Source organism: Parasteatoda tepidariorum, chromosome 5 (assembly GCF_982258835.1).
Source record: "Parasteatoda tepidariorum strain Cologne lab strain chromosome 5, Ptep-v5.0, whole genome shotgun sequence".
In the NCBI taxonomy this organism is placed as follows: domain Eukaryota; kingdom Metazoa; phylum Arthropoda; class Arachnida; order Araneae; family Theridiidae; genus Parasteatoda; species Parasteatoda tepidariorum.
In genome coordinates this window covers 33,656,884-33,678,913 of record NC_141759.1, presented here as the reverse complement: position 1 = coordinate 33,678,913, position 22,030 = coordinate 33,656,884, and the positions used below count along the sequence as shown (strand labels likewise).

Genomic DNA, 22,030 nt, shown 5'->3' with positions numbered 1-22,030 from the left:
CTGAATTAAATCTTAAAAAAATATTTTTATTGAGATTTTCATTAGGTTGAATAGTACAAACATTTAATTAGAAGTTTAGTACGAACATTTAATTAGAGGAGAAATCTAAGTTTTTGAATTCAACTATCTAAAATATTTTGATTGTACATTCAACATGTAGTTTGAATGTAATTGATACATCTTAATGGTATAGTACAACAATAAGTTATTGAGAGGAAAAATATTTGTTTCAATTTAACTTCCATAGACAGGGGTCTGTCCAGGCCGAATTTACTACCGTTTAGCGGTACTTTCACAAATTCAACTTTAGGAAAAACGGTAGTTTCACAAATTCAATTTTAGGAAAAACGGCAGTTTCACAAAATACTTTTTCTTAAAATTTTATTTTTGCATCCCTTAAGAAGCGATAAATCCATATTTTTGTGTTGATTTTTAAATATAGTTTTTAATTTTTCACAAATTATGTCTAAATTTTCACAAAATAGGTACCTCTCAGAAAAACCTAGACAGACCCCTGATAGAGTCTAGAAACACTGATAAAAAAGACAATTTTAACATGTATTATGTTAAAAATGTATGAAAAGTCATCATGCCTTTATGTTTAATCACAAAATATGCCCTTTCCTGATATCTGTGTATTTATAATAGTACTTTAACAAATATAAAAAGGTGTGACGCTTATGAATTATTTAAAGTTCAAAATATGGCTTAATGGCTTTTACTTTGTTCACATTTATTTACAGCTTAGAAATAAATTCTTTTAAAAACATTTTTATCTAAATTCATTTAAATAATATGCATATTTATTGATAGTAGTTATTTGTTATAAGTATAGTTATTTGTATTGTTTGCATTAGTTTGTACAGTTATAATTAACAAATAAAGTTACAGTTGCTGAACTCAGGTATTTAATTTTTATCAGGTTATTCAATTGCTCGAGTGAAAGTAGGTGATTATTACTACTATGGTTATGGTACAGAAGTTGATTACGAATTTGCTGCTAATCAGTATCGAATGGCATCGGAACAGCAACACAATGCTCAAGCTATGTTTAATCTGGGTTATATGCATGAGCAGGGCTTAGGAATGAAAAAGGTACATTTAAAATTATTTTGTTTTAAGGGTTTTTAGAAAATACTTTTATAAATATTGAAAATAGGATATATTCAATTTTATAATTATTTACAATATTTGTTTATTTTAGAGTGGTTTTTTTACCCTAAATATTCAATATGGATCAAAAGAATGTAAAATATTTTATGCCTTATTTTTTTTTAGAGGTTTCATTCAACTTTAACTGACAAAGGCATTAAACTTGAAATATTGTGTACAATTTCATTTTCTTATAAGTAATTATTTTTAATACTTACCTTAATTACTAAAAAACATTTTGAAATGAAAAAAGTAATTTAGCAAAATAAGATGTTTATTTTTATCTTTAACCAAGAAATTATTAAAGTTTGGTTTAAAAAATATATTCATTAAAATTGTTAGTTTTAAATCAAGGTTAAAATTATGTTTCGATGTATAATTATTTATGAGTTCTCTCTAAGAGATCTATACTCTAAAATAAACTGACTCTTTAAATAAGGTTCCTAATTTTTTTGAAGATTAAACACTTGCTTACTTTTAGTAGTGTTTCTGCTCAAATTTTTTGCTGTTTTTTTAAGCACATATATCTCATACTGTTCTAAGTTTATGTAGATTCTCTTTAAACTTAAGTTGAAGTCAAATCTGTAAATTAAAGGAAAGAAAAGTATACTTCATTCTGAACCAACTCACATGAAGAAATTCTTTTAATTTATAATTAAAAGTTTATTTTATTTATCTAGATCCTATATAGCATGATTTGAAAATTATTTTTCTGAAAATTAAAATTTATTGAAAATGCATCAAGGATTAAATAAAGATGCAGTTGTTTTAAATGGTTCATTTTGTTGGAATAGTTGTATTTTTGAAAAATTCAAACTTTATTACTTAGTACTTGTAAATATTACTACTATTTTTGATATTATTGTTAACTAAGCATTTTATCTTAGGATATTCATTTAGCAAAAAGGTATTATGATCAAGCTGCTGAAACAAGTACAGATGCTCAAGTACCTGTGGCGCTAGCCTTAGCGAAACTGGGAATTGTTTACAGTCTGCAACACATACAAGAGGTATTTTTTTAACGTTATCTAATGTTAAATATAGCTCAATATGGATAGAAAAGAAAATTTAATTTAAAAAAAAGATTGATCTTGAAGTAAAAATATAATTCAATAATACTGTGTATAGTTTACTAAAGAAAAGTTCTCTTTAAAAAAAAATAAGTAATAATTTTTTACCTGTTTACTTTAATGCTTTTCAGTTTAGAAATGTGCATTTATAAATACTGATGATTAATTTATAAAATGAATTTCAAAATTTTTTTTTCAAGAACTCTGCTTTAAATTTCAGTTCTGAACATGCATAGATACTAGGCCTGTAATATAATAAATAAGAGTTAGCAGAGTCAAGTTCTCATTAGAATCGATTTCACTACATCATTCTTCTTGTCATGCTTTTCTGTGTAAAGATGCATACTAATAAATAAATAGAGAAGATTCAATTATAAAATTAATTCAATTGAATTTCAGATCTGAACATGCGGAGATATTTAGTGCCATGTAATATAACAATCAAACAAGAGTTAGCAGAGTTTAGTTTTCATTAGATTCAATTTCTGTATGTCTGGTAAAATATTAACTGTTAAGCTGGCTAATATGTAATATATTGGTCTTAGGTTTGCAATCCTAAATCTAATTTACATTAATAAGAAAAAAAATTTCTTATGGACTTGAGAATTGCTAATAGTATATTTAATTTTTTTCAATTAAAATCTTGTTTTAGAAACTAATAATGATTCTATCTGTAATTTTCTTCTTTTTATAATTTTGTAATAAATTACATTCAAATTGTACATATAATAAATTAATGTCATTGATTTTTCTATTGTACTTTTTTTTCAGGGTATAGATATTCTTGTAAAACTATAAACAATACTATTGATTATTTTTAAATGAAAACTGATAAACAAAAACTTACACATCGTAAGCTTACAGCCTTCCTTTCAATTCTTATATACTAAAAGAAGACTAAGAAAAATTTTAAATTGTGCGACCTTATAATAAAGAAGTATATTCAGGGATGTGATTCTTCCGCGGATCCGCTGATTTCCGCTTTTTTCAGATTTTTCCATATCTTCCCGCGCGGAAAATTTTTTTATGCAGTAAATGATATTTTGTTAAAAAAAAATTTCTTCTGCGGAGCAAAAGTATTGAAGCCCCCAATAAACCTTCTTCACATGTCAATCTGCTGGCTGGGGTAAAAGTGGTTGACCTTGGTAAAACAATGCCGTCATCTACTACACTACTCTCTTATCTTTTCAGGGGTGAAAGACTTTTTAAAATTTCCGACCATGTTCCAAAAACTTTTTGGGAGTCGAACGAACGATATAGTCGGACTTGCGACGAACTCCCCCCCCCCTGCAGTAGCCTCCTGAAAAAATGATCTTCAGAAGAAAATGGGTAGAATTTCGGCATGTACGCTGTAGCCTTGACAACCGCGACTTCCGCGATAGATTGGAAAAAAGAAAAAAAGTCCTAAGCAGTTTCGTTTCGGCCGCTGATATTTGATTTCTTTTGATTGGCTGATTTACAGAATTTTAAATATTAGGAACTGGGCCAGAATCTGCTAAAATTGCGATTCTTATTCAGATGATTTTTATGTAAATCATCGATTTTCGTATTTAATTGATTTAAAAGTTACTAGTTGAGATTCGTTTTTACACGATTTAAAAATCATTACTCGCAATTCCCATTCACGCAATTTAAAAATTCAATATCGCGATTTGCATTTAAGCGTTTTTAAAACCCAATATCGCGATTTGTATTTAAACGTTTTTAAAACCCAATATCGCAATTCATATTCCCGCTAGTTTAAAATCCAATGTCGAGATTCGTATTCATATATATTTTTAAATTTCAATATTGCGATTCGTTATCACGCGGTTGTAATATCAAACATCGATTTTCGTATTTATACGCGGTTTAAACATTACTCGTTGCGATAAGTATTCACGGACTCTAAAAATTATGCATTGTGATTCTTATTTACGCGATTTAAAAATTCAATACCGCGATTTGCATTTTCGTGCTTTTAAAATCCAATATCGTGAATTGAATTGAATGTAAGATTTAATGGCACAAGGTCCAGAGAGGACATGCTGCGCCAGACACTTGGTTTTAAAAACATATTAAAAGGTAGAATAGAGTACAATTACACAATAAGTATAGTAAAAATGATGAGAATTCTAAAACAGTGAAAATGCAAGTATTTTTATATGTGGATAAAACTTGATAAATGATAATCCAACATCGCGATTCTTATTCACGCACTCTTAAAATCCAAGATCGCGATTCTTATTCACCCTATTTTAAAATCTAACATAGCGATTTTAAAATCCGGCGTCGCGATTCTTTTTCACGCGATTTTAAAATCCGGCATCGCGATTCTTTTTCACGCGATTTTAAAATCCGGCATCGCGATTCTTTTTCACACGATTTTAATATCAAGCATCGCGATTCTTATTTACGCGATTTTGAAATCCAAATTTAAAAATTGTGTGAGAAATGAGCTTTCTTGTCCTATCAACACTGATGATCAAAAGTCTGCAAAGCGCAGTCTACAGATCAGTCATGTTAATAAAAGACCATCGAAAAAACAAAGAACTGATGAGAAAGTCCATAAAGGTCCTAGTCCTTTGACCATTAAAGAAATGCTTTTTAAAATGATGTGATACATAAAATCGTGCTTATGCATAATTATTCATTATTAAAAAAAATTATTTTAATCAAGATTTTATATAAGAGCATAATTACCATTTATTTATATTTATTTGAATAGATAATAATGTAATCATTATCAAATTGGCTATTGAATTCATATCATTTTTTCTTTTGCACGCTTAATGCTACAGTTATAAACTTCCTCTTTTTTGTGTTTTTGTCAATCACATCCCTGTATATTACATAGTTGAAAGTTTTATTTTACTTGAGCTACTTTTTAAAACTTATTTTGTTTTAGTTCCTTTAACACTAGATTGTCTAAGGAAGTCATTTTGACTGCTTTTAATTTCAATTCGAAAAATAATGATGTATATAAAGACACAATTTCTTAGAATATTGTACAGCATATAATTTTTTTATTGTTAATATTTACTAATAACTTGTTATATAACTGTAAATAATATAAAAAATATTAAAAATTAATTTTAAACAAATTTCTTTACACATTATTTATTCTTTTACAATCCAGTCATTTTAACTGCTTTTGCGCAATATAGGTATATACTAAATTTCAGTCTTTCTAGTGTTAATTTAATTTCAAAGTAAACTTTTATCTTCTGGAAGAAAAAATAATAAAAAGATAGCATTGTATTAGAAGAAAGATATAAAGTATAAATAAACAAAATAATGTATACAACAGATATTTGATAGACTTTCATGTCATTGTCGATACTTGCGAATGCATATTGTGTTGATATTCGAACAGTCTTGCACTTTTTTTTTAATTCATTAGAATATATTGAAATTATGTATTTCACATAATGTACAATTGCTGTATTTATTTATTCATTATTTTATAGGTATATTGAATAAATGTTAATTGATCAATTTTTTGTTTTCTTTATTTCAGTTAAATTTTGATGCCCTTCTGCCAAATATAAATATGAATAACATACTGGGTCCTGATTGGGATTTGTATATTATGACGACTCTAGCTGTGTTATTAGGAGTTGTTGTTTACTTCAGAAGAGGACCTCAAGGCTAACAATGTTATTCTTTTATTAAAAAAATTCAGTTAAATTAATTATTCACTTTGAAAAGAATATTAGTACAATTTTTAAAAAAAACTTTTTGTGCCGTTTAAAAATATATATTTTTTTTCCAGTTTCACATTTTGTTGTCATAATATATCATATTTTTAAATACTCTTATGTGATAATAAAATTTGCAATATTTATTTATTCACATAGAAATATTATAATTTGTTCTGTATTAAAAAAATTTTTTTTTACTGAAATAAAACAATGTGTCCTCCACTGAAAATGTTTTTGTTTTGTTTAAATTTATTTTTACACATTTAAACTAAACAATGATTGAACACAAGAGCAAAATTTTAAACAGTATACTAAATTAATACAATTTATTTATAAAATGACTTACTTCAATTTATTAGATGCACAGTTGAAGGTCTCCCTATCATTAAAAATTTTCTATAACGTATATAAAAGTAAAAAAAGATAGAAGAACAATATCGAACTTATCAATTTTCTGTTTGATTTAATTCATTATATAACATATTTATTGTATCAATTTGAGAAAACAAATATAGTTGATGCATTCAAAAAAGCTAGGAAGTAGGGATGAAATATTAAATCAAATACATCTTGTCTTTAAAATTGAGGATATTTATTTAACTATCAACATTAATTCATTTTGTTTAGTCTTTAAATTTTATAAATCCCTATAAATGAAGGTATATACTAAGTGACAGTCTGAGAGTTTTAAAAGTGGGAGGAGGTTCCAAGTGCATTTGGAAACAAATAGTTGACGAATAACTTAACGAAACTTATCTCGGCAGAAAATTAAGACCCCAGGACACAATCAGTTTAAATTGAGTATTAAGGATTTATAGAACTCGTCAATTAGAAGCATGTGGATAAAAAAAAAAGCAAGATATAATCTTTATTTCTATAGACAACAAATATAAGTTCATTTACTCAAATTCACTAAAATGATAAATCCTTCATCTGATCAGCTCTCCAGCAGAAAAAAAAATTGAGGTGCATCTTATGTGGTTTATTTTTTGTTATAAAAATGACCATTAAAAGATCTTTTTCCATCAATGTCAATACATAACTTGTTTAACAAGAACACTAATTCAAAAAATGAATTTAATTTTTGCTTGTCAACATATGGGAAGAGTAGTCAAACTTTAACTAATTAACAAAAATGGAGTTAGCCTGTAAGTAATTCCTTCCTTACTTTAAAACTAGTACACCTAAATCTCATTTATGATGCCAGACTGACAACACAAATTAAACGAGATAGAAAAAACAATTCAATCCTTAGACTTCAAGGCTGTGAACAAAAGTGGGGCAACAAATAACGTGTTCATTTAAAAATTAGTTTTTGGTATAAATCATTTAATTTTGCCAAATTCATCATTCATTCATAAATAAAAGTTAAAATTTCTATCAAAAAAATTTTTTTTTCTTTCTTCCTAGTATAACAGAAAATACTAATTTAATAAAAATTCTGATCATAAAAAAACTAAATTATTCAACGATATCTGGTTAGTATTTTAGTAAATTTGTATGAAAATAAGTAAGCAGAGACTACTAGTTTTAAGATGATGAAATAGACAAAAAAAGATATACGTTTGACATTTTCACAAATTTAACAGACACTCCATAAAAAATCCCTATAAAAACAAGAATTTTCCCTAGATCTAATTAATGTAAGGAAAACTGGTATATTTATGCAGGTCAAAGTGTGAATTTTTAAATGCTGGATTGTGCATTAAATAAGACAAAATTAATTGGAGGAAATAACTTCTATTTTAATGATTTTTAGGTTTCTAGGGTTATGGATACGCTACCGTGTCACAGGTCTTGGGTTCGATCCTCGGGCTGGGCAAGGTTGATTCAGCCTTTCATCCCTTCAGTGGGTCGATAAATGAGTACCAAGCATGCTTGGGAACTAAATGCTGGGGGTTTCGCACAATTCTCGGTCAGAGTCAAGGTTGACTCAGCCTTTCATCCCTTCAGTGGGTCGATAAATGAGTACCAAGCATGCTTGGGAACTAAATGCTGGGGGTTTCGCACAATTCTCGGTCAGAGTCAAGGTTGACTCAGCCTTTCATCCCTTCAGTGGGTCGATAAATGAGTACCAAGCATGCTTGGGAACTAAATGCTGGGGGTTTCGCACAATTCTCGGTCAGAGTCAAGGTTGACTCAGCCTTTCATCCCTTCAGTGGGTCGATAAATGAGTACCAAGCATGCTTGGGAACTAAATGCTGGGGGTTTCGCACAATTCTCGGTCAGAGTCAAGGTTGACTCAGCCTTTCATCCCTTCAGTGGGTCGATAAATGAGTACCAAGCATGCTTGGGAACTAAATGCTGGGGGTTTCGCACAATTCTCGGTCAGAGTCAAGGTTGACTCAGCCTTTCATCCCTTCAGTGGGTCGATAAATGAGTACCAAGCATGCTTGGGAACTAAATGCTGGGGGTTTCGCACAATTCTCGGTCAGAGTCAAGGTTGACTCAGCCTTTCATCCCTTCAGTGGGTCGATAAATGAGTACCAAGCATGCTTGGGAACTAAATGCTGGGGGTTTCGCGTTCGGCTGACCACCTAATCGGAACATCTGCTCCTGCACCCCAGAGCCAAAGGTCAAGAAAACTGAGATGGGCACAGTAGGCCTTGGCCCTCTTTGAGCTGTTGCGCCACTGAGTTTAGTTGATTAGGGTTATGGATGCATGTTAAGGATAGATCATACAAGAGGAGTTAGTTGAGAGAACATTAATTTTAAAAATGTGTAATAATTGTATTCTGCTTAAGAAAATAATTGCACTTTAAATCACAAATAAGAATATAATTTTTATTGATATTTTGTATCAATTTTTTGAAAGGGCTAAATTTATCTAGTTTTATTCAAGCCATTTAGAAAAAAAATTTTTTGTTTTCTTCTTATGAGCATTTAAAAAAAAAATCTTTTAAGTTGCATTTCAAGCACTTGTATTTAAAAGAGAATTGAGAGAAAAAAATTTTTTTTAAAAAATTTACTTCCTTTATCATAAGTAGAATGATTTTATGATGTGATGGGTGATGTAAATTTTAAAATGCAAGTCTGTTAACTTTTTTCCTCCTAAAAACAGAAAATTAATCTTCTGCCTTTTTATTATTATTATTTTTTTTTTTTGTAAATTTACTAAACATTTTCTAAGAGTTTTCTAGGAAATTGACATTAAATGGTTTCTTACTAAAGAATATGGATGTAACAATACAAATAATGATTTGGTTGAATATTCGGCTTAAAAAATCAGTCAATTAGCAAATTTTTTATTAAAAAAATCATTAATAAATATTTTTTCTTTATATAGAAATAAGTTTAGTCATTATTGAAAAATAATCCAAACTTAGCTGTATTATTGGTATGGTGTAAAAGGAAAAGACTTTAATAGAAATGTTTAAGATAATAAAAATCATTAGATATTAAAATTTAAAATATTTAAAATAAAAAAACAGACTAACAGTTATTAAAAAAAGCTGAAAAGAAATAGGAAAAAATATCATCTTAAATTTTTTAAACAAAACTTCAGTTAAAAATATTTTCTGGAAAACAAAATTATTCATAAAACATTAAAAAAAAAAAAAAAAAAGATATCTATTAGAAATGCAGCTCCATCATAAAAAAACCTATAAAAAACAAAGATTATCTACAAAAGTAAAATAGAAAAATAAAAATCGATCTTAATTTTTGAAAGAAAATTTTAAAACTAAACATTTCAGTTTTCCAATTACTGTATTTTCAAGAAAAAATAAAGATTAAAGTTTAATTCACACCCTCTTAATTATCACATCATAACATAAAAACATCTGTATAAACATAAGTTTTTTGAAAAAGAAAAAGCTAGATAAAAACCAAAACAAAAATAGTTCTTAAATTTTAAAAAAAAGATTTAATCTTAATTTAACTACATTGCGGTACTTTTAAAAAAAAGTGACCATAAAAGAATAACGTTCATTAGAAGAGCTCTTTAAAAAATACTGACATATTAAAAACGCTAATAAAAAGAAAGGTTAATAAAAATCCAAAAGAGGAACAGAAAAAAAGTATTTTTAGTTCTGAAATAAAACTTTAATATTAAAAATCACAGTTTTCTATGTTACTAGTTTGTCTTACTGTACAAGAAAAGAGTGAGAATAAAGAAATAAAATCTATTAAAAGCACATCTTTAACATGCTTTGCTTTAGTTAACCTAGAAAAACAAAACAAATAAAATTTAAAAAAAGTTTTAATTTTTAAAACAGTAACTCAAACCTCAATTTTTAAAACATAGGGTGGTGAAAAAACGATGATTTGCCTCAATATAATACAAATGAGAAATAAAAATCAGCATTACAAAATTCTTGGCTTAGTATAAAGTAATCAAGTATCAAGTCTTCAAATTTCGCTTTTCCATGTCTTTCAGAACATAAATTAACAAGTTATAGAACGTAAATATGTTTAAACTAGGAGGCTTCGCCCCCTGCTCGCTGGCGCTCGGCAACCCCCGAAACTGCTTTTGCAGTTCATTTCCGATTGCTTCGCAATCCGATGCTCGCTTTGCTCGCTCATTGGATACGTTCTTAACGTCTAGCTTTTGTATACTTTTTTGAACACTGAAGTTCCGAAAACTTTTCTCTGTAGAAAATTCTAAACCTATGCATTTCAATATTAATTCGAAATTGCAAACAGTTCACATATTTTTCCTAATCACACTGTTCTAAATTTTCAGTTGTTGAGAAAAGTAACTGTTGTAAGTTTTGCTTTAAAGTCTTTCCCACCAGAGGGTTAAAACCACGTGTTGTAAAACAATATGAAATAGTACTGAACGCCGGATGTAAAGCATCGGCTTCGATGAAGATAATTTTGTGAGAATTTTTTTGATAATGCGGTGAGAATTCACCCGATTAGACATATGATGCTCACTACGTGCTCTTGCGCGCCGAAGCCTATCAATTAAAAATGAAAACTGTTGCCAACGAGAGAAAAGAAATATCATCGGTTTTATTGATAAATGCGTATTAGCGTTTAATATAATATAGATACTATTTCTAATAATGTATAGTATGAAATACAATTTTATAGATTATTTTTTATTAAATCTATTAAAATTTCGCCCCGAAAAAATTTATCAAAAACATTTTTCAGAAATAATATTTCGCCGAATATTCGACCAACCGAATACCAAATGGTAGCCAAATATCTGTTACATCCCTAGTAAAGATCATAAAGAAGTATGACTGTTAAGCATAACAATAAAAGTAAACACTAATTAACAATTGAATAAACTGTCTGAAATAGTTCAACAACACAATTTAATTTCTAAATAGTAAAAGTTTAATGCTACACAGAAAGTTTTTGTACAAAATAATTTTTATCTAATCTTCAGCTTCTTGTTTAGCAAGCTTCTCTTGTAGTCTTCTTTCACGTTCATATTCTTTCATTCGTAATTCATGGCTAGTAAAAAAACATTACTTTAACTGCAAAATATTATTAAATCTAGAACTATAGATTGAGTCTTATACTAAAGATAAATTTAGTATATTACTCACAGTAATTTAGCATACAGTTAACACAATTTAATTTTCCCCGAACTAACCGCAAGAGATAATTAACCACACAGAAAACTGAAATAAGTCTTAATTTTAAAAATATTTATGTTTATCATTACTTTTGGTTGAACTTTTGAAAATTGAATGCAAAACTAAGTAGAAAATAAACATTCTATGACGATAAGTAATTCCTAAGAAGCTCTTGTTACTCTTTAATTCTCGGTGGCCATTTTAAGATGATGTAAAATAAAATAAAGAAGGCGCAGCAACAATTTCTTTTTATGATTTAAATATTAACACAGTTTGAAATTTAATAAAGTACAATCTAGGAAGTAATTTTATTCTTAGAAAAGCGTAATATTTATTTACTTACTCTTGAAATTGGCAATTATGATAGTCATGAATCTCATGAGCGCATTTGTAATTCCATGGAAAAACTTTCTGTCTGCATTCCAGATATTTCATATAGTAATCTATGCAGTAATCTCGCAAGTCTGGAGGTATTTGAGCAGATTCCATTTCTTCTACGGTAGTTTTCACAGCTACATAGATTAATATAAAACGAATTAATTTCTACATTGATAATTTTAATGGATAGATATGTTTTTTTTTTAATATTATGTTATTTAAAAAAATACTAACTAGTTTTCAATACATAATTTAATATAACTTATTTAGTGGGGTCCATATTAGTACTTCTGTTTGTGTCAACTATCATCTCCACAGTGCCAAATGGATTTTTGTTTAAAAATGCAATCTATGTGAGGTTGGCTACAAGTTATATACCCCTCGAGTTGGTTCTCTTCTGTGATACTTTTTTTAATTTTTTGCATGAAAGTGCCCGGTTGTCACCAAAATTTGGGGACTTTATTGCTGCTGGTTTAACTATACTAAAATCTTCCCCACATAATAAAATTAGAAACAACAGTGTTTATTATTTGTTACGTACAGAATCTAAAGAAGTATACTTATTGGTTTATACTAACAAAGAAAAGAAAAAAAGAGAGAGAGAAAGGGGAAAAAAAATAGGATTTCATAGGGTTTTTTCTAGATTGCCATTTCTCATGAATAAAATAACTTGTTTAATCATTAAACCAGTTTTAGGAGGTGCTTAAAAGTAAATTTTACATAAGTATTAATCTAGATAATTATTTGCAAAATTAAAATTGAATTTCTGGGCTCTTTTGCATCTATGAAAATAAAAATTAACTAGTGTAACTAAATTTTTTTCAAAGTGTTATGTTTGAAGTTGATAATAAAACCAGGTAAAAGTTTACATTAGTGCCCCTCTTATTTTGGTAATTTTATATATTCTTTGGGAAAACAGGGAAAATTACATAAAAGAGAAATTTCTAATAATAAGAAATTAATGTATACAAATAATAAGTTGATTGAAGATTTCATATAGAGTAAAAACCTCAAATTACAGTGTCCAATCAAAAAGGTATGCTATTCTACACTCTAACAGATAATCATATTGGTTTAAAAATAAATATTTACAAATTTTTGTACATACATAGATTGTTGTATTTGTATATAAGAAATAATAAAATAGTTCAGCACTCCCTCAACAGCAGTTCAGTCAGGAAGTAGAGATGTAACGAATATTTGGCCACTATTCGATATTCAGCCTATTCTGACCGTTTACCGAATATTTGGCCAAACATTCGGCAATGTATTTTTTTGACTAAGTTTTTTTTCTTTCTTGAATTTGAATAGATTAAATAAACAATAATTTAAAATAGTATTTTTTACTATACATTATCAGAAATAGTTTTTACATTTATTAGTTAAGTTCTGAAATTTCCTGTGCTTGCAAATTTATATTCTGTAAGAAAAATGGAAAAGGGAAATTTGAAAAATTGAAATTAGAATACTTTGTATTGAACCACATGTTTTGTACTGCTGAGTTTTGTAATTATATTCAGGCAAGTCAATTTGTTTGTTTTTAAGAATTGAAAAAAAATTTTCTTCTTCTCGTTTTTGCAGTTTTTCTGCTATTATTATAGCATGGCATTTTAACGGTTTATTTCTGATAAGATTATTCTTTTACTGTCATTATCTTCCTGTATGTTAAGACAAAAAAAAAACTGTGTTTTTCAACAAGTTATATTAAAAAAAAATTTCTTACTCTTTTCATTTTTTTATTAATTTTTCCCTTAAGCATTTTTATTTTGGCACAGTATTTTTTAAAAAGCGTTTCTAATGATGTTACTTTCATAACATCACTTTTTTTCTAAAAATACTGCCATATGAAAAAGCCAAATTGAGATTTTTAGCATTAAATTCTTAGTTAAAAAATTATGAACGATTTTTGTTTTGGTTTCTATAGAGCTTTTGCTACATTTTTATTATGATACAGCAATTAAAAGGGTTTCCATTAGGGTTGATATTTCATCTATTCAGGGTATTTTTTTATAATTTATAATATGAAAAACTATAATTGAAAAACTGAGATGTTCAGCTGAAAAATTTTCTTTCGAGAACTAAGATCGATTTTTATATTTTCTGTTATGCTTTTGAATGTTATCTTTTGTGGGCATTTTTATGATAGTGATAGTCATTTTCAAAAGCGTTTTTGATAGACTATGTTCCTTTTAATGCTTTATGGATACTTTTTTTTTGTTGCTAAAAATATTACTTTTAGCATTTTTTTTTTTTTTTTTTTTTAAATAATTTATAATATTTCTATTTTTTTTTACAACTTAATTTTTTTCTATTGTTATAAGTCAGTTTTTTTTATTTATCTTAAATATTTCCAATAAATAAATATTAGAGGTTTTACCCCTTCATCCCATACCAATAATCTAGCTAAGTTTGGGCTAATTGCCAATAATGATTAAACTTATTTATATAAAAACATAATATTTAATGATTTTTAAAAAAAAGATATTTGCTATTCAGCCAAATCACTATCCGTTACATCTCTACCAGATTCAGAAGTTCACCCCCACAATTTCAAGATCAACTGCATGATAATGACTTAATGATTATTTTTGCGTTGTTCACAATACTGAAATATTGCCTAATTCCTATGGCTCATTGTAAAAAATTAATGCTACTTATAAGTAAGATATTAGCAGTTAATATCTGAGTAAATAGCATAAATAGTCTCCATTGTGGATTCATAAAAGCTGTAGTAGTTTTTGCTCTTTTATGTGTAAGAGATGCCTGCGAACTTAAGGTGACTGTACACGAAAATAAAAATTTTCTTGAATATGATAAGGATGGTAATAACAAAATAATACTGTATACGCACAAGTAAATTAAAATAATACTTAATCTCTTACTTCTAACTTTCCTTCCATTCGGAAATCCTAACATTGGGTCGAAGTTAGATACAAACGGCTGCTCTGGTTCAGCCAAATCTGGTTGAAACCAGATAGACTGCCTGCTACCCATATTCAGATGAAATGAAAGAATATTATCAAACAATTAAATATAAATTATAGGCAGAAGCCTCAAAGTTACACTCAAATGCAGCCCAGTGATAAAATTGTTTATATTTTGATGATGACCCTTTAGGGATACATAGGTACGCATCCGTCTGCCTATATTCGTATTTTTAGTCACTTTTTTTGCTTTACTTAATTAAATAAATCATATTATTTTTTAACATTTTAGTCAAAAGTTGACGCATAATTCAAGCAAACGTCGTTTTTCATAATTTATTGAAATTTTTTATCAATGTATGCGCTCACATCTATACATTAGCAAAATAAAAAAGCTGCAAGCTAATTTAGTAGTTGTGCAACTGATGTGCGTTCAGGCCTTTGTTTTGTTTTTGATAGTTTTTTCCTGGTTTTCGCTAATGGTTCTTTCATTTACTTCTAGTAATTAACACACAATTATAATTTGGTCAGTATTTACTTATTTTTATACGTTCCTAAACTGGCTTTTAATCAAATAACTTTAATATAATTTACAGTACTTCAGAAAATTTATGAAAACTTATAAATTCCAATATCCAAATTGATGTTTAATAAAATGAAACAAAGTAGATATTTTACACACTTTGTGTGCGGATATTTCTGTGTCGCGATCTATCACGCCAACTACAATCGACAATGGGCCAAATTGATTTCAAACGGAAAAAATTAAAAAAAAAAAAAAAATGTAGAGGTCACACCCTTTGATTAGGTCCCTTTCTGCGATTTAAAAAATACAAATTTATTAGTTTCTCGCGGCCTGCTGCTGAGAAGTTGAGAAGACTTGGCGATAAGTCTGCCACAGATCAAGTTATGGAAATCTTCCCCCAAAGTTTCTTTTTCTTGCATTGAGACAATTGATTTCACAAATAAAAACAATCAACTCTGATAATAGCCAGAAACTCTATCGGTGCAACAAACTAAATTATTGCTCACTCAGATTTGAAAAAGGTTCATCCTAAGTTAACCGATTATCATAGGCCCATTTATGAAGCAGGATTTAAAAAAAAAAAAAAATCTTTATATTTCACCTAGTCAATTGTTTTACATTCTGTAAAGCAATGGGACTTGGATGTGTTATCTTCAGCTAAGTACAGCTATTCAAAGCAACTTCTAAGGCTATTTATAAAATTCTAATTTTGTTTGTTACTTTTGAAAAGTTGAATTGGTTTACTACAGCTGTTTTAACCCAAATTTTAATCCCTAGAAAGTACTTTAAAATTGTATTTAAGTTTAAGGCTTACTATTAAATTTTTAAAACTAATCTACTATCCTGCCATCATGAGAAATCCACCTGTTAAAGTTTGAAGCGAAAACAAACCCATTTCTAATGAGAAGGCATAGAAAAATGAATATTATTTCAGGTGACCCTACCGAAAAGCAAAACAACTGTCTTCTACTCCAAACTATGTAATACCAGCATGTTAGTTTGGTGTCTATAAGAGTTCTAAATATTCCAGGACATAATATATAAATTTATTTTATAAAGACGAGTATTTTCAAACTGAAAAATAGATCCTTAACAATCCATAAATCATAATAGTTCATGAAAATTCATGAACAACTATTTCCTGCTAACCCTTATGTGTTGTAATATCCTCTATTTACTAAGATTTAAGAAAATTTATTATATCCTTTTTAATTATTAATTTTGTTTCTCTTTACAGTATTTTGAGGACATAAGTATTACTAAAAATATTGATGGTGCTTATTTTTTTCCTCAATTTGCACTTTACTAAATAGTGCATCGTAATAAATTTAACTGAATTTATTATGATGATGAATATAGTTAAAACCTATTTTTACTAGATTTTCTAGTAACTAAATTTATTTTGATGATAAATATTTATGATACCTATTGGTTCTTAATTTTCTAAAGAAACTAAACTCATTATGATGATGCTTAATTTTCTAGAAACTAAACTTATCGTGATGATGTCTAATGTTTCTTCACTTTCTAAAATCTGAACTTATTATTCAGTATTGAGAATAGTGTTTAGAATAAACTTTTTGTGAATATTGATGATGCTTATTTTTTCTTCATTTTCTAAAAACTAAGCTTTTTATGATGATCAATATTGATGATGCCTATTTCTTCTTGTTTTCTAGAAGCTAAACATATTATGGAGCCTTGTGAAAAACTTCATGTTCTGATTGGATGTACAGGAAGTGTAGCCAGTATAAAGTTACCTGAACTTTTAAAGAGCCTTTTAAAACAAGCAATTGATGGTAGACATATGGAATTAAAGGTGATAGCCACAAAACATGCTTTCCACTTCATACCCATGAAAGAAATGCCCGAAAATGTCCCAGTTTATTCAGATGATGATGAATGGGCTACCTGGAAAGAAATGTCCGATCCAGTTCTTCATATCCAACTACGGCGTTGGGCTGATGCTCTTATTGTAGCCCCACTAGATGCTAATACTTTGGCTAAAATGGCTAATGGCATATGTGACAATCTTCTCACGTGCACCATCAGAGCTTGGGATCGCCTAAAACCACTGTTTTTCTGTCCTGCCATGAACACATACATGTGGGACCACCCACTTACGGCAAAACATGTCAAAACTTTAAAAGAGTTGGGTTATTTTGAGATACCTTGTGTTGCCAAAAGATTGGCTTGCGGTGATGTTGGTTATGGTGGTATGGCAGAAGTTGGGACAATAGTTAATGAAGTTGTGTCTCGAATGTTCAGTTGTTGAAGTTGTTTTTCTGAAGCGAAAGTTTATATAGATTTTATACAGTGATGTTTTTTTAGTACATTTTGAGATTTTATATGATTTTTTATAATGTGAATCATGTTATCCTTACTTTGTATTTGCAGCTGTATTATCAGTATGTATTTAACATTTTCAAAGTTTATGATTATGATTTGTGTAAAAATGTGTCTATATTTCTCTAATATAGATAATGTATACAAGTATATTTATTTTAACTCGTGTTTATTCATATATGTTTCTTATTATTATGAAACCTCAGTAAAGGGGACACCTTCAGGACTTAAGGTGTTCAATTAGGAGACCCTGTACAAACCCTCAGAACTGAAAATGGTTCATTTAGACGATCAACAAGCTTATTGAGATGCATAAAGTTCTAAAATGTTTTATTTAAATTAACATAATGATTAAAAAAAATTTAAAATGAGAAACAAGGAAAGGCATTAATATTTATTTAAACTTTATAAATTAAAATGAGTAATATGGAAAGAGAATAGCTAAGAGTACAAGCTACTAAGTACTACTAGCTTAATTCATTTACCATATATCCAACAAGATAAAAAGATCTGCTAAAAGTTTATTTTAAATTATTTACCTTGACAATTCTTTGAGACAATTTCTATAATGTTTGGTGTCCATTGGGTTGGAATGTTCACAAGCTGAGGTTTCTCCGTATTTATCATAGTGTTTTTGAAATGTAAACTTATAGGATTGTATTATTCATTTTTGTTTATCTCTTTAGCTGTTCGCTAAATTCTTATTTTATGTTTATTGTACCTGATTTAGTTTTCTGTTGTTCTGTTTCTTTTTAACTTTCACTTTTATTTTTTCATGAGTACTGATAAGAATTGTATGCAAATATCAATTATAAGATTATTATTGGGAAGACATTTTACATGGATTGTTTAGAATATCTTGAAACAAGATATCATTTTTCTAGGTTCAATTTTTAAAATTGTTTCTTTTAAAAACTGCCAACTAAGTGCCATATATAATATTTAATTGTCTATAACTGAATATATGTATCTGTTGTTATGAGAATAAGAATATATATTTATTATAAATAATGTATGAATAAAATAAATAAATATTTTAAAGGTATTTAATATTTTCCCCCATTAAAATAGTACGTTTATTGCTTTCAATTTCTGGGTATGAATTGGTAAGAGCTATCTGTACTCCAAGATAAGCTCATTAGCATTTTAATCTTAAAGATGAATATTTTGAATTGCTATTTTGTATTTATTTAAAATAATGAAAACAATATTTGCATTTCAAAAAATGGAATTTTCATTTTGTTTTTTAAACTTAATATTTTAGTTAGTCTGTTAAACAGTAACCTCTGTAGGAATCTTTCATGCTAGGTGGTATCAATCAAAGAAAATAATAGAATAGAGCAAAGTATGTAAGAAGAAACAATTTCTTGAAAGATGCTTTTATATTGAACCTTTTAATTGTTGACTCCAAGCTCAGTGTCTGATGCAACCAGTTTGCTTTCTTGCACATAAAACTTATTTTGACTCAATAAAAAGATTACACATAGAATTTAAAATAAAAGGGAATTTAATTAAAAAAAAAACGCAATAATTTGAATCCTATATTCTTAAGTTTATTTTTAAAAAATAACTGAAATTAATATTGAGTAATTGTGGGAAGATAGTCTTGTTTGTTCTGTGAAACATTCTAAACATGCTTTAGATGTAATCATCTGGTTCATTATAGGGAGTCATGTTCTATCTAAAATTAAAATATCCAATTTGGTATGGGTGCACTGGAAAAACTCAGAATCGATATTCAAATTTTTTTTGTTTTGTTTCTCTTTTTAGAGTGCATATTTTACCACAGATTTTTTCTTTTTGTTTTTCACCTTTGTAAAATTTGGTTTTCGAAATTGGAGTGTAAGCTATTTTTCGTGGCATAATTCACATTAATTATAAACAAAGGATCAATAGATTTTTTTTTAACTGTGTTGAAACTTGCATTCCAAAAAGAGAAAGAAACCAAAAAGTTTTTGAACATTGATTCAGTGTTCTCTGGGGAAAGGTTGGTCATTTTGATATGAATATCCTAATCATTGAAAACAAAATGATGAAAACTAAAAGTTGTTTAATTTGAAGCCCTTTCTTTTTTTTAAATTGACTTGCTAGATAATTGTAACATTTTTGTCCAACCACTTCTGAGTTTTAACCACAAGTCTTTGATATCTTCCTCTGCATTAATAAATAAGATTATTATGGTTTGACAAGAGCTTTATTTTACAATAAAATCCAAATTTTTTAATGAAAAATTGTATGTCTTATAAAATTTTCTACTTTAATCTTAACAAATGCTTCTTTTTTGAAAATTAATAATAAAAACTGCTCTTCCTTGCATAATAACAAAATGGTCTTTAGGTTCTTATTCATTTAAAAAATATATATATATATATATATATATATTTTGCATTACTTACTGGATCAGTATTGCATTTTGATTTTTAATTCTCTGTCAGTCCCATGTGTTGAAAACTGTAGTTTGAATATCATATTTTTCACTTCCCACTTTTTGTTTTGTTTGATTGAGATAAGTATTCAAAGGAGAAATATTCTTGCTCATTTGAGAAAAGCAAAGAAACATCCATAATTATTATCTCTCACTCACTTTGCACTTTTACTTTACATAGAAGCATAATCTTTTTTATTTAGGGCAATTTAATATGAATAGTTATGAATAATCTATTTTTATTTGATTTTAGGGAATCTGATTCTGCCCAAAATATTAAGAAACATTTTTGGTGCAGTAAGAAGAAACAGAACCTGGAGAATTCATTACAACCAAAATAAAAAGAACCTATTTAGTAAAAATGATTAAGGTTTCTCAAATAAGGTGGCTAGGACATGTATTTCGAAATAGAGATGAAAATCTTGCTAAAAAATAACCTTCCAAACACCAGAGGGCAAAAGAAAAAGAGGAAGATCTAGAACACACTGGTTAGTTAAGAGTAGTGAAATGGTTAAAGGATTTGAGAGTTATTGGGCGGAGAAATATAGCATGGAATAGATCTAGATAGGGTAAACTGACTGAGATGGCCTTGGCTGGTATCTGACCCTTAAGAAGAAGAAGATTTTGCCCTATGGTATAGAGTGTAAAACTTAAAGGCACGAAAATTCAAAGCGGGGGGAGTTATTCCATACATTTATAGAATAAGGAAAATTATCCCCAATTTTCATAAGATAATTGAAAGATCATAAAATTAAAAATAATTATATCGGTAAGCTAAAATATATATATATATATAATTCTTTTTAGGCAAAAATTATTTTTAATTTTTTTTTCTTTTCTTGCTAATCACCAGAATTTATTTTAAATCACTAGTTTTCTGTTGCACAAATTCTCCCCTTCCCCAAATTTTATGAACTAATACAAATTTTAGTGGAAATTTGAATTTACTTTCTTTGGTTAAGATTTTCATTGCTATGGAACTAATTTCCTATCTTTATGCACAGTTTATTGAATATTTAAGTTCTATTCTATTAAGTTCTATTTTCTTAAAATGACCGGCGGTTAGAAAAATAGCAAAGAAAAACGGAAGGATATACAGATTTTACGTTCTGCTTAGGAAGCTAAAGTATTTATTCTCACCCCAATTTCAAAATTAAATACTTAGTTCATCAACAGATGGTGCTACTTTCTAAGGAAAGCTATAAAGCATTGTTTTCAAAATAGCCACTGTAGCAAAAACGTTTAACAGTTTGAAAAGGTAGTTACCATATGCCAGTATAAATATTTTCACTTTGAATGGTCCGTTATGCTACTGAGTTTCGTTTTATAGCTTTCTCAGGTGGTAACGTCATCGATTTTCAAGATAAGTTATTCAATTTTGGAACTTGGTAAGAACTTAACACAGTTTCAAAGTAGCATATCATGCATTTTTATTTCCCTCCGTTTTTCGTTCATCGAATTTTCAAATCGTCGGCCATGTTTGAATCTTCCAGTATTGGTCAGCGCTGAGATAGTGCAGAAACAATTCATTTGTTAAACATTCATAAAGGTGTCCGCTATATTTCGTAGTTTTAATATGATAGATAAAGTAATTACTTATTCAATCGATGTTTAATTAAAATAAGAAAGTCTTGATCATGTGCAAATCACTGAAATATATACTTACTGAATCGCAGTGGTATTTTTATTGTAAAGAGAAGTTCCAAAATATGAAAAACAAATTCGCCTAGCAATGAAGAACTAAACAATAGCGACTAAAACTTTATTTTCGAATCAGGAATAAAATCTCACTTGAACCATCTGCCAAGTTTTTTTTTAATAAAAAAAAGTAATCAAAATTTTTTTTTAATACTGTCAGAGGGGAGGATAGTATAATATTTAATACAAATAGTTTAAATAGAATTGTATTTTCGTTCTCAAGTAAAGATTATTTCTCGCTTTTGACTATTATGAGACATTTTTATTCACAATTAGTGTCTTACTACATCAATA

At 28.0% G+C, this 22,030-nt stretch overlaps 3 protein-coding genes across 5 annotated transcripts in view; 2 read left to right on the top strand and 1 right to left on the bottom strand.

Annotated features, from left to right (window-relative positions):
* Positions 1–6,134, top strand: part of LOC107446292 (protein sel-1 homolog 1) — a 30,749-nt gene extending 24,615 nt beyond the window's left edge. For both annotated transcript variants that reach the window (XM_087163634.1, XM_087163635.1), the window contains exons 17-19: positions 923–1,095; positions 2,040–2,162; positions 5,722–6,134. In XM_087163634.1, coding sequence (XP_087019760.1) covers positions 923–1,095; positions 2,040–2,162; positions 5,722–5,856 — 431 coding nt within the window. In that variant the 3' untranslated portion in view covers positions 5,857–6,134. The remainder of the gene's footprint in view (positions 1–922; positions 1,096–2,039; positions 2,163–5,721) is intronic.
* Positions 6,135–11,152: 5,018 nt separating this feature from the next.
* On the bottom strand, positions 11,153–14,964 carry ND-B18 (NADH dehydrogenase (ubiquinone) B18 subunit). Its single transcript, XM_016060902.4, has 3 exons — positions 14,700–14,964; positions 11,783–11,951; positions 11,153–11,314 (listed from the first exon to the last, which is right to left on the bottom strand). The coding sequence occupies exons 1-3, from the start codon at positions 14,809–14,811 to the stop codon at positions 11,236–11,238; spliced, it is 360 nt and encodes a 119-aa protein (XP_015916388.1). The 5' UTR covers positions 14,812–14,964; the 3' UTR covers positions 11,153–11,235.
* Positions 14,965–15,130: 166 nt separating this feature from the next.
* Ppcdc (phosphopantothenoylcysteine decarboxylase) lies at positions 15,131–18,656 on the top strand. 2 transcript variants are annotated; one of them, XM_016060905.5, is made up of 2 exons: positions 15,131–15,267; positions 16,947–18,656. In XM_016060905.5, exon 2 carries the CDS (start codon positions 16,961–16,963, stop codon positions 17,540–17,542), a length of 582 nt encoding a protein of 193 aa, XP_015916391.2. In that variant the 5' UTR covers positions 15,131–15,267; positions 16,947–16,960; the 3' UTR covers positions 17,543–18,656. The 2 variants fall into 2 exon arrangements, with proteins under 2 accessions (XP_015916391.2, XP_087019763.1); XM_087163637.1 differs by having other exon boundaries at positions 15,164–15,267; positions 16,950–18,656.
* Positions 18,657–22,030: the final 3,374 nt, after the last annotated feature.